Source organism: Bombina bombina, chromosome 6, assembly GCF_027579735.1.
Source record: "Bombina bombina isolate aBomBom1 chromosome 6, aBomBom1.pri, whole genome shotgun sequence".
In the NCBI taxonomy this organism is placed as follows: Eukaryota; Metazoa; Chordata; class Amphibia; order Anura; family Bombinatoridae; genus Bombina; species Bombina bombina.
This window is the reverse complement of record NC_069504.1, coordinates 165912268-165926501: the sequence shown is the minus strand read 5'-3', so window position 1 is coordinate 165926501 and position 14234 is coordinate 165912268. Positions and strand designations below refer to the sequence as shown.

At 35.1% G+C, this 14234-nt stretch overlaps 1 protein-coding gene across 1 annotated transcript in view; it reads right to left on the bottom strand.

Moving 5' to 3' along the window:
- LOC128664991 (V-type proton ATPase subunit S1-like) overlaps positions 1-14234 on the bottom strand; it is a 97151-nt gene that overhangs the window by 43824 nt on the left and 39093 nt on the right. The window contains exon 6 of the mRNA XM_053719768.1: positions 8921-9006. Within this exon, the coding sequence (XP_053575743.1) occupies positions 8921-9006 (86 nt within the window). The remainder of the gene's footprint in view (positions 1-8920; positions 9007-14234) is intronic.

The window sequence follows — 14234 nt, the reverse complement described above, 5'->3', positions numbered from 1 at the left end:
CTGAAAAACATTGTTATTAAAAAAATAAGCAAAACTAAACAGATGGGCTATATAAATGGATCATCTACAAAACATTTATGCAAAGAAAAATCTGGTGTACAATGTCCCTTTAAAACTTTATTTAAATAGTGAATTTTGCGTCCAGCATATTTTTTTAGGTAAATTAAATTACTAAAATTTGAAATTACCTATTCATTTATATCTTCCGTTTCTTCAGAAATAAAAGTGATTGCAAAGCACTGCAATAGAAACACAAAGTAATGGGAACACCGGCAGGTGCATCCTTCTCTCATGTGCAAGAACTTTCTCCCTCTTAAGAAATAGCTGTTTGAGATATATTTATATACTGCCTCTATAATATTCAGGTCTGGACTCTGGAAAAATAATTTCACTGCATTAACTGTGTGTTTGGGGTCATTAACATGCTGAAAAATAAAACCATTTCCAATATCGCCAACACCACTTGCAGAAATGCAGCCCCAAACTAGGACAGACCCTCCACCATGTTTCACTGAAGGACGCAATCACTCATTCTTCCATCTCTCTCAGACTCTTCTTCTCACATATTGTTGACGATTGGACCCAAACATTTTAAACTTGGATTTGTCACTTCACAATACTCTTTTCCACTGATCTTCATTCCAATATTTGTGAGTTTTAGCATATTTATCCTTTTCACCCTGTTGCCCTTCTTTAAAAGTTGTTTCTTGGTCGCTTCCCTTCCACAAAGACCATGCCTTATCAAGCTTCTTCGGACTGTAGAAGGGTCAACTTGGCATCCCGATTAAGTTTCCAGATGCTGAGCCAGGTCCTTGCTGGACTTCTTACAGTCTCTCAAAGAAAAAACTCTGAGAAACTTCTCATCAGATTTTGAAAGTTTTCTTGGCCTTCCAGACCTTTTTTTGTCCTTGACCTCTCCTGATTCTTCAAAATTATTAATAACAACTTAAATACCATATCTTGAGTATTCAGTTTGTTTGCTGATTTCCCTTAGAGTGGCCTTGTTGATGCAAAAGTACGATTGTATGTCTGCCATATTCTGTGATTTTTGGCATTTTGAATGAAATTATGTGATTTAAAGTTGGTCTTATTAGCATGCTTCTAATGAAATAAACTCATACCACATGTGTATGTAATGCTCAAGCATGTCTTGCACAAACCTGGTTCAAAAGACCTTTTTCACAGCAGTCATTTTGACATGAAATAGGACAAATACAGGTGTTAGCAATGACAACGTTAAAACAACAAATCTAATGGTGTATATACAGTATGTATATATATATATATATATATATATATATATATATACACACACACACACACACATATATATACACACACACACACATACATACAGTATATCAAAGTAGCAAATTGTTCCTTTTTGCAATACTGCTGTATTAACTGATGTTACTAAAGTAAAATAACTTATTTTAGAAATAGTGATCTTGCTACTTTGCTTCATTTTAATCTGTATGGAAGGAGTTGCAGGACTCAGAGCAAACAACCACCTTGATAAATAATTTTGAAATCAGGATTGATGAAAATGTGTTATATGAAGAAATCACTCAGTACTCAAAATTTCCTAGTTAGAATATTTTGTGATAAATGCATTGCACCTAAAATAATCTTTTTTTTTAATCATGTCTTAAAAAGGATATGAACCCCAATTTTTTTTCTTTCATGATTTAGATAGATCATGTGATTTTAAACAACTTTCTAATTCACTTCTTTAATCAATTTTTCTTTGTTCTTTTGGTATCTTTAGTTGAAAAGCAAGGATGTACTAGCCGGCCCATTTCTAGAGCTCTATATGGCAGCTGTGTTGAAAGGATGTTATCCATTTGCAAGAGCACCAGAGGGAAGCACTATTTGGGTTTCATTTCCCTTTATAAAAAAAAAAAAAAAAAAAGAGAGACAATTCTAAAGTTCAAACAACTCCCTATCCCTAGAGTGGCCAAATAGTAAAATCTAAAACTTTTCACATTTTCAAAATGTTGTAAATTGCCTAAACCAGCTATTGTTTTTTCAGCATTTACAGGCTACAATAAACATAGGTGTTTACAAATGTTCTTTTTAAAAGTTTTGACCCTCCCTATGCCTAATATTTTTTGGATGACATCAACAACATCATATGATATATTCATAAACTGTGACTTATCACATCATCAATGAGTGTTTTTCATATAACTGATCAACATTTTAAAATCTAGAAAGTGAAATATACAGCTTTATGAAGTAATCCTCACTTTTATCACATACTTTAAGCACAAATGGTTTATTTACTACTGTGTGTTACGTAGGTTGCTGCTAGATGGAGGTTTGTCCGGTCATGGAATTATTAGCGTCATGTGACTGCACAGCATCATTTGATATAGATATTCTGCTTGCCTCATTCAGCAGGATTTCTTTGCATCATAAGGACTTTGGACTATACGTTGAGTCACCTCTGGTATCATTAGCAACTATTTTGCAACTCATCGGCTGCCTGTGTCAAATTTGGAGAATCATCAAGAAGGATGCCAGATTAAATTAAAGGTCAAAAGTGTTTTGAGGATATTTGGCAGGACTTGTTTCAAAATGACTGTGTAATTCATTCATGTCTCCAATGTCTGATCAGCAGAACAAGAGTGTAAATAATTTCTAAAATGAAGGGACAAGGAGTTAAGCATAGGTATCTCCAGGAAGCATATATAGGAGGGCACATCTCAAAGACTAAAGTGATGGTAAACTACAAAATAAATAAAAAATAAATAAAAACTTCATGCCATAATTTTTCTAAAAGCTATGTGTTTTTTTTAACACTGTACATCTATAGAATTGTATTTTTTTAATCAACTATTATCTTATAGATTATGCTCCCCTGCCAGCTACTCTCCATGCTCCGTTTTATATTTTCTCTGTAAAGCTCTTTCTGTCCAATCAAAAGCTCAGCCATCTGGCCCATTAAACTAATGTGTATTACTTTAGTTCTCAAAGGAATATGTTTTGGCGGGATTTAGAAAATAAATTATTTGATAAGGTGTTTCAAAGCAACTTTCATTTAATGTAAACTCTCGCTCTACTCAGGCATAGTAATGTGTACAGCTGGTGGGACTGCGGTACAAAATCACTGTAGTTTTGAAGGAATACATTTGGAGGAACTTTAAGGAATAAAATCATTGACAAGGTATGACAAATAACGTTCATTTGATGAGAATGCTCTGCTATACATGTCACTACACTGTTCTGTATTAGCGCACACACTAATATAGTGAAAAGGGTACAGATGATGGGATTGCTCTACCTATAAGAGCATGTACAGTTGGCGGGACTGCTGTACACATCTATAAACTGGTGTGAAGCTACATTGGGGGCGGCGCCAATTAAATGATGGACAACAATTAAAAGAATAAAAAAAGAATTTATATAGTAAAGGAAGATTTAAAAAAAAAAAAATAAAAAAAAAAAAATGTAAATGAGGTTTGCAAACACAGCTACCGGACGGGGAGAACCGCTTAAGGATTCAGCCAAGTGGAAACCCCCTGCTACAACACTCACCTAGAGGTACCGCTCTCGTATGGCACAGCTTGATCCAATGCATATTTAGTATGATCATCTGCATACGATAGTCATATACTAAGTGCACTTTCAAGGACTTTGTATATTTCATTAACTTTTCCCACCATTGTTATTTTAATTCTGGACGTCCAGTTATATGCACTTTATTGGTGTCTTTTAAATATGTTTTAGATGTGTTAGGTTGCTGTATATTTATATACTTCTATAGTTTATATATTATTATCAATTGTGGTTAATCACTCCTCTTTTAATCTGCTCTCTATGAGCTAGTCTAAAGGGCAGAATTAATTACTTCTGATTATTATATTAACCATTTCAGGATTTTAAGAATTTTACCTGCTTTACATATTTATACTTTTCAAACCCCTGATTATTATTTTAGGCATCTACTAGTTTTTTAACCTTGTTCTTTTCTACTATATTATTGTATGTTTGATAATAAATTTCAACTATTTAAAAAAAAAAAAATTCTCTACACTGATTGAAATTTCCTCTCCATGTTGAATTTCATTATCATCGGCTATATTAATTATTATTATTCCTAACCTTGGTTATTTCTATATAGATTTTAATATTTTATTATTGCGGTAATCGTCTCTTACGTACCTATATCTATAGTAACTGTACCCTAGCTTTATCGCCAGTATTTTCACTTTTCCTGTTCCCATTTGCTTCTACAACATGGCAAAGCATTTGCCAAATGACATTAATAATACACTTTACCATCACTTTACTAATGAAAAAGTGAAGCATTCATCTATATGCAAGTATAGCTGATATTCTGGTTTCAATACGTTACTATAATGAGAGGGAAGCTCACGTTGGCTGGCAACTTGGCCAGTGCTCCCTGTCCCCCCAGAGACATCTATGAGAGTTAGTGGTCTACATTCAAGTATCGGATATTATATTTTCACCCAGAAACAAAAATGCAACAGTTATTTTAATGTGAAAATGTGGGATTGCCATGCTTTAAAAAGGCACAAGACACAGGGCTAGACTGGGAATTTAAAGGCAGAGCAGTCTGTTTTTCAGGCAGCAAAAAAAAAAAAAAAAGTGACCCACATCAGACCCCTGGCCATACACCACTTAAGTGAGCTACAAGCCGACATAAGATCAAACCAATAGTCCTGCAGCTGCTCAGCTGTCTGTAGATGCTGTGGAGAAAAAAACTGCTTGGCTCATTGTAACATATTAAAGGGACAGGAAACCAGCATTTTCTTTCTTGATTTGGATAGAACATACCATTTTAAACAACTTTTAAATTTACTTCTGTATTATTAATCAAATTTGCTTACTTTTCTTATTATCTTTTGCTGAAGGAACAGCATTGCACTACAGTAAGCTAGATGAACACATCTAGTTAGCCAATCACAAGAGACAACATATGTGCAGGCACCAATTAGCAGATAGCTACCACTAGTGAAGGATATGTGCGTATTCTTTTTTAACAAGGGATACCAGGAGAACGAAGCACATTTGTAAATAGAAGTGAATTTTAAAAAGTGTCTTAAAATGACATGCTCTATTTGAATCATGCAAGTTTAATACTGACTTTCATATTCTTTAAAAGAGCTGGTGGGTGCAGCATAAATAAAGCAGCCCGGTCCACCAGGCATTTGTCTGGCTTGCACAATAGCCAGTTTGGATCTAGCAGAATTTTACTGCATTTGAAGATACAGAAAAAAAAAAAAAAAAGTATATAGGGGTTATATTTCCCAACATTTAGTATCTACAGAAAATAACCATGTTAAATGGACAGTTCAATCAAAATTAAAGGGACAGTCAACACCAGAATTTCTGTTGTTTAAAAAGAAAGATAATCCCTTAATTACCCATTCCCCAGTTTTGCACAACCAACACAGTTATATTAATATACTTTTTACCTCTGTAATTATCTTGTATCTAAGCTTCTGCTGACTGCCCCCTTATTTCAGTTCTTTTGACAGATATGCAGTTTAGACAATCAGTGCTTAGTCCTAGGTCAGTTTACGTGCATGAGCTCAAGGTTATCTATATGAAACATGTGAACTAATGCCCTCTAGTGGTCAAAATGTATTCAGATTAGAGGCAGTCTTCAAGGTCTAAGAAATTTGCATATGAACCTCCTAGTTTTAGCTTTCAACTAAGAATACCAAAAGAACAAAGCAAAATTGGTGATAAAAGTAAATTGGGAAGTTGTTTAAAATTGCATACCCTATTTAAATCAGGAAAGGTTTTTTTGGACTTGACTGTCCCTTTAAAATGACATGCCCTCTCTAAATCATGAAAGTTTTAAACAACTTTCCAATTTGCGTTCATCAACAAATTTGCTTTGCTCTCTTGGTATTCTAAGTTGAAAGCTAAACACTGATTGGCTAAAATGCAAGTCTGTCAAAAGAACTGAAATAAGAGGGCAGTCTGCAGAGGCTTAGATACAAGGCAATCACAGAGGTAAAAAGTATATTAATTTAACTGTGCTGGTTATGCAAAACTGGGGAATGGGTAATATCTATCTTTTTGAAAAAAGAATTCTGTAGTAGACTGTCCCTTCAAAGAAGCTGTGGTCTTTTTAGTTTTTTATTTGGAACAAAACTATTTGAACAAGAGCTGTCCATATAGGAGGAAAATATATTTACTATTTAAATGTAGTAGCCATAATTGGTGTATCTGAAATGTGTGACAACCTTTTTACTATTACTAGTAATTAGAGATCATATTTATACAATGAATAATATAGTGGCTTCTTAACTATTTAAGATATATGATAAAAAAATACCATGGGGTAGATTTACCAAGCAGCGGATGCTGCCATCTACCCCGTAGTTTCTGGCTTGCCGGAATTGTAAGTTAAGAAGCAACGGTCTTAAGAGCGCTGCTCCTTAACTCGTCTGCCACCTCTGAGGCGGCTGACAGCAATCAGCCCAATCAAATACGATCAGGTTGATTGACACCCCCTGCTAGCGGATTGGCCGCGAATCTGCAGAGGGGGCGGCATTGCACAAGCATTTTACAAGAAATGCTTGTGCAATGATAAATGCAAACAGCATATGTCACATTGATAAATCCACCCCCATGCATCAAATGGGTTTAGTGAACATATAAAACCACTTCTGTGTAAAATGTCTGATTATGGAATACAATTTACTAAATTAAAACAAGTGTAGTAATGTGCTAGTTCCAAAATATTCAGATATCACCATTGTTTTTAAACATTATTTTCACACACCCGTCACAATATCTAAATGGAAACAATTTTCAGATCAAATTAGATTTTCAGATAACAAGTAAGTTTCCCCTTTATCTCCCTGGACTTAAATAATTTAAAATCAATGGCTTGCCATTTTAATGATGTGTCTAATGAGATATACATAGAGAAATATTTAATTATTCATATTTTACTTTTCAAGTGTCTCACTAGAAAGGTATGCAATAAAAATGTCACTCTTTAATTATGAAAGTTTCCTAAGCTTTAAAATTATCCTCACAGTAAACTAGAGTAGAACTTTTTTATAATGAATGAACAAAAGCTTGCTTTTTTTGTGCTGAACAACTTTATTTATGTATTTATTTTAATGCAGTGATGATGTAGCCAAACAGATTCTTCATCAGCCTTATGAGCCCACCCCTTCAAAAAGTGTGTTCTGATATTGTACAAAGGCTCAGACATACTTGTAATATGGAGACCCATTTGTTATGAGCTCTAACAAATGGTCAAAAAATAAAAGGATTGAAGGGAAGTTGAAAGGTCCATAAAATAAAATCACAAAAACCATGTGTGAACTGGTTGCCCCCAATGCCCCCCCTTGGAGCCGACCCTGTGTGCAGTACAGTGATCCTACACTTACTTGTCCTTCCACTACTCCACAATATGATCACAAGCTTGGAAAGAGGAAAACATATTCCAATGTGGAATACACAAAAAAACACACACAAAAAAAAAAACACACACATCAAAAAAAAAAAAAACACAAAAAAAAACCAGACACATTTTTAAGCAAATTGCATTTCTTTTACCATTTCAAAATGATCAGTTAAAGGGACATGAAACCCAAAAAAATTTTTCTTTCATGATACAGCTAGAGAATACAATTTTAAACAGCTTTCCAGTTTACGTCTATTATCGAATTTGCTTTAATCTCTTTGTATCCTTTGTTGAAGAAGAAGTATGTACTACTGGGAGCTAGTTAACACACTGGATGATCCAATAAGATGAAGCATATATATATATATATGCAATAACCAATCAGCAGCTCCTAGATATTCTTTTCAACAAAGGATACTAAGGTAACAAAAGAAATAAGATAATTGAAGTAAATAGAAAATTTGTTTAAAATCACAAGCTCTGTCTGAATCATGAAAGGAAAAAAAATTGGGTTTCATGTTCCTTTAAGGGGACAGTAAATTAAAAAATAGACGTGCATTTGGAGGTTTCTGATGCCTCCGAATGTGGTGGCCACTCGCAACATTCGGCTATTTTCAGAGCTGGATTTCTTCTTGTGAAATTGGATTTGCACAGATCTTAGTGTGTTGCACTTTAACAAGAAGAAATGTAACTTTGAAAAAAGAGTCGAATGCTGCAAGCAGCCGCTTCTTCCTCATTCGGAGGCATCCAAAACCTCTGAATACACACGCCTAATCAAAAATAATCTTTAAAAAAAAATCTATTTTACTTCCATAATCTAATTTGCTTAATTTTTTTTGGTATCCTTTGTTTAAAAGCATACTTAGGTATGCTTAGGAGGAATATTGTACTATTTTGTTTTTAACCATTCAACTAAGGATACCAAGATAATGAAGCAAATTTGACAATAGAAGCAATTTGGAAAGCTGACTGAAATTTTATGATCAAGGGGCAAAAGGAGAGAAAGAGTGAAAAAATAAATTTTATATATATATATATATATATATATATATATATATATATATATATATATATATAATGTGTTCTCTTGGTTCCTTTGTTGAAAAGCATACTCATGTGGGCTTAGTTGCAACATTGTACTACTGGGAGCTAGCTGCCGATTGGTGGCTGCACATGTATGCCTCGTCATTGGATCACCTGATGTGTTAAGATAGCTCCCAGTAATGTATTGCTGTCCATTGAACAAAGGATGCCAAGAGAATAAAGCACATTGACAATAGAAGCATTTGGAAAGTTGTCTAAAATTGTATGAGAGACAGAGCAGACATTAAGATAAATGTAAGCCAAAATGTTATGGTATTTTTGACTTTTTAAACAAATAAAGGATGGATTTTATTATTTATGCAATGGACAACTGATATTTACACTGAAATGATGAGTTCCTGAACATTGCACTAACTGCAGAAATGAAAAAACACTCTGCGGTTTCATAGCATCCCAAAGCTGAAATGGACTTACTTTAGATGGTCTTTTTCCAGTGTAGATTGCTGTATATTCTACTCCTCCTTCTGACAGTTCCTTTGTGATTTGTAAGATTTGTTTATCTACAAAAGTTATACAATAATGAGAAATTGTACATAACTAGAACATCTTCTATTCCTACAAAATAATGTTTTAGAGGACTTATTGCTCGACTCATTACATTTGCTAAATTATTATTTTAGTATCACCCTGGGTTATTATTAGGGGCTAAAGCCCTTAGTAAATGGAAATGAGAAATAAGTGTAAAGCACTATGCTGAGATAGGTTTATCGCTTAAATGTATAATATTGTTACAGAAATTGTTGGAAACCTGGCTGCCATAAAGTGCTCAAAATGCATGCACGCTCCTGCTTCTACTTCAATATGCCCTATTGGAAAGTAGTCATGTTTCAACCAAAAAGATGCCAAGTTAAAGGGACATGAAAACAATTTTTTTTTTCCTTTCATGATTTAGAAAGAGCATACAATTATAAAAAACTTTCTAATTTACTTCTATTATCTAATTTGCTTCATTCTCTTGATATTCTTTGCTGAAAAGCATATCTAGATATGCTTAGTAGCTGCTGGTTGGTAGCTGCACAAAGATGCCTCCTGTGATTGGTTCACAGTGTGCATTGCTATTTCTTCATTAAAGAATATCTAAAGAATGAAGCAAATTAGGTAATAGAAGTAAATTGGAATGTTGTTTAAAATTGTATTCTATACCTTAATCATGAATGAAAATGTTTGGGTATAGTGTCCCTTTAAGATCTAAATCTTATAAATTAAGTAAACTGGAATTTTTTCAAAGCTGTACATTCCATTTGAATCATAACATTTTAATTTTGACTTCCATGTCCCTTCAAGAGTGCAGGCTACCTGAATGATGGATAAAAGTATTCCTACACATTCTAATGCATTCTAATAGAGAACTAGGTATTATAATATGTATCCAAAATAAATGTTAAATTAAAAAAATAAAATCCTGGAAAATAATAATGTGAATCAGGCAACTGACACACTAAATGTATGCAGACATTATTGTCATTGTACATTTGGATGTCATACTTATCTGTTAAATTTTAGTTCTTTATGGCAGTTTGTAAAAATGCTGCAAGGGAAGTTACAAACCAAACATGTGTTCCCTGTCCTATTTCAGCATTCAAATACCCCTAGAGACAATGATGCATTATTTAGCATTCCATAGAAACGAGACAACTGTAGCTATAGCTACCAAAAATCTCAGACCTTTACTTTTCAGCAAAGAATTCTTTGCTTTATACTTGGAACTAACATTCTATGAGAACACTGCCCTGCAGAATAATATTCCAAGGGTTTCAAGTCAGCAAATTATGATAAGAATAGGCGAAGGATTGTCCCACATCATTATTATTAAAGGGACATGAAACACAAATATTTTCTTTTATGATTCGGATAGAGAATAAAATTCAAAGCCAGATTACTTCTATTATTAAATCTGCTTCATTCTCATGTTATTCTTTGATAGAGAGGTAGATATACAGTATATATAGTGCTAGATTTATTAACGCCCTACGGCTGCAAGTTCTCACAAGAACTTGCTTGCTGTCATTTATCAAGCAGCGGTCACCAGACCGCCGCTTCCCTAGCCTCTTCGCCACCTCTAATGTGGTGAAATTCAATCTCCTCGGTCTAGTCAGACCGAGGAGATTGACAGCTCCTGCCTGTGCGTGATTGGCTGTGCACGGGCAGGGGGCGGGATTGCACACGAGCGCAAAATTGCGCTCGTGTGCAATGCCGAATACCTGTGGGTAATTTTGCCCTGCCACAGGCAAGCTGAGGCGTACAGGGGTGCGTACACGCGCCCCTGTACGCCTCAGCTTTAATAAATCTAGCCCATAGTGTTCACATGCCTGAAGCACTAAATGACAGTAAATAGTCCTGCCATCTAGTGCATAACATTGTTGCAAAACTGCTACCATATAGTTCTGCAGAGATGTGCACATTCCTGAAATTACCTCCGTGCTTTACATCAAAGGATAACCAGAAAACAAAGAAAATATTATAATAGAAGTGCTGTGGAAAGTTGTTTAATATTGTATGTGCTGTCTGTATCATGAAAGAAAATTTTTGAGTTAGGTCTCTTTAAACATTTACTTTTCAAGATCTGAGAGTGCTGACAACAGTACACCCAGGCAGATTTATAATAGATGTGATTAAATTATATATATATATATATATATATATAAAAACAAAAAGAAGTGGCAAATACAAATATACTTAGATCTTCTATATTTTAATGTATGTATTAAATAAAAGTAAACAAAAAGGCTGGAACCGGTTCCTTAACCCCTTCCCACCGTTAGGATGTTCCGTACCGTCCTAACTGCACTGGGCTTTAGCGCCGTTAGGATGGAATGGAACTTCCTAGCCGTTCTGCTGTACTGAAGCAGCTACAGCTGCCTAACTGGGATCGTGGACTGGAGGGCGTGCCTAGCGTCACAGGCACTACCCCCAGACCCGATCCCATCATTGAAATCACTCGACCCCTTTGTTTAAGGGGTTAAATAACCTAGAATTTCAGATAACCAATTTAAAGGGACAGTCTACATAAACATTTTTATTGTATAGAAGGATTAATAACCCCCTTATTACCCATTCCTTAGTTTTACATAAAAAAACATGTTATATTAATATACGTGCAGACTGCCCCATTATCTCAGTGTTTTTTGTAAACTTGCAGTTAAGCCAATCAGTGCTGGTTTCTGCATAACTCCATGGGAGTCTGCACAATGTTATCTATATGGCACCCATGAACTAACGCTTTCTGGCTGTAAGCTTATAAAATGCACTGAAATAAGAAGAGTCTGCCTGCAGGGGCTTAGAAACAGGCAGATATTTAGAGGAAATAAAGTATATTAATACAACAATGTTGGTTGTGCACAGCTGGGGGAATGGGTAGTAAAAGGCATTATCTATATTTTTAAACAATAAAAAATAATAATCAAGTAGACCGTCTTTTGCATCAGACACCAAAAAAGAAAAAAAAAAAAGAAGAAAATAAAAGAATGGAGTATATATTATTCTTTGAAGTTCCTTGCCCTTACAACCATCTCATGTGGAGCGTGGCCCATACGGGTCGCTATCTGATTGCTATTGGTTTTCTAGATGACTGCCCAAGAACAAGAGCTTAATCAGCTGCATCATAGATTTCTAAAGACTTACCAAAAAATCTAAGAAACCATGAAAGGGGAGCTATTGCTGGGCGGTGATTTAAAATTTCCCTTTGGACCCCAAATTCAACATCTCTAGCAGCTCCTACAGCATTTTAAATAAATTTCTTAATACAATACACTCCAAATTATAAATCCGGAATTGCTTGATATAGGGCAACCTTCCAACAGTCAGAGATAACTCTTATTCCCACCTGCATAAGATTTACTCTAGAATACATTACCTATTTACAAATCAGATCGGATTATATTTGATCCCCCAGGGTGAACTGCATCCTATTACGTGGTCGGATCACGCACCAATAGAAGGCAATGTCTTATGACCAGATATCCCAGTTGTATAACAGATGGACAAACAACTACTAGACAATCCTTTAGTAAAAGCTAAGATTCCTGGGGAGTACTTATCAACTCGCCTTCAGATGTGCCACCTGCCACAGTATGGGAAGCACACTAGTATGTACTATGTAGCATATTTATATAGCAAAAAGCTATCAAACAAAGAAAATAGAAATACAATGCTCTTTTAGCACAAGTCGCTTATCTGGAGCATATCAATAAAAGGGGGAGGGCACAATCTGACTAATCTGAATCTTTGGAACAGGCCAGGTTGGTGCTAAAGACAATTCTTACAGAAGCAGCTCAGAAGAAAACCCTTCATTTGAAACAGCAATTATATGAGTAGTTGACGAGTAGTAGCGTTGTGGGCGCAAGTCTCATGTTTATGAGATCAGGGACTCAGAGGTTAATATATATTATTTCTATAGCAGATGTGTTCAGAGTGTACTATTCTAAGTGGTACAATCTTGCCTCCTTGGAATCCTCTGAGGCTGGACACCTACCTGTTAGACCTTGACCTCCCAACCTTAAAGGGACACTAAAACCAAAATGTTTCTTTCATGATTAAGATAGAGCATTTGATTTTAAACAGCTTTTCAATTTACTTCTATTATCTATTTTGCTTCATTTTCTTGATATAATTTGTTGAAAAGCATATCTAAATAGGCTCTGTAGCTGCTGATTGGTGGCTGCACATAGAGGTCTCGTGTGATTGGCTCACTCATATGCATTGCTATTTCTTCAACATCATATCATAGTAAATTTGGATGTTTAAATTTGTATTCTCTTTCTGATTCATCAAAGAAAAATTTTGGGTTTAGTGTCCCTTTAAGTCCAGAGGAGTCTGAACAGCTGGATTCTCTTATAACATCGAAGACGGTGGCAGCAGCCATCTCCTCAATGTCATCAGGAAACACTTCATGCGGCTTTAGTATTAAATTCTACAAACCCTTTACCCCCCCAAATGTATCCCACATCTTATGGATAAGTGCAACACTTTATAAGAGGCAGGTGGCCTGCTGAAATTAATGCTGGAAGCTCATGTGACTGTTCTACCCAAAACAGCTTACTAATTTTCAGCCCATTTTTCTCCTTAACTATGACATGAAAATTCTTGCTTAAGTCCATGCTAACTGCCTAAACCATGCCTTCCCTAAACTGACCTTGCCTGAACAAGTCAGTTTTTTACCAGGCCAAGAAGCAAAGGACATCACTTTAAAAGCACTACAACTAATTTTTTTATGCTAGAACTAATGATGTACCATGGCCTTAACTGCAACAAATGCTGAGCAGACATTTGACATAGTTAATTGGGCTTTCCTCAGACTCTCTATGGCTTGCATGAACATCAGTTCGGAGTTTCTGTCAATTGTCTTCTTTGCCCCCTTGACAAAAGTAAAATTGTAGGGAATGCTTTTTCACCCTTTCGGTATAGCAAACGGCATCTTGCAAGGATGCCCTCTCCCCCCCTACTATTTGCTTTATCAAAATAAATCCTAGGATAAAAAAAATTAGAATACTAAACTATACAGAGCAGTAGTATGCAGTCTAGACAGAGAATTGGCAATGTATGCAGACAACGATCTGTTCACTATCACTAATGTAGAAACCTCGCTGCTTGTGGTGATAGTGGCATTCAAAGCCTATGGTAACATTTCTAACTTTTACTTAATTTAACCAAAATCAGAGATCCTTAACATATTTGTTCCACCGGATATTATGTGACTCATAATGATTGCCCTCTGTCTTTGCAAACTAAA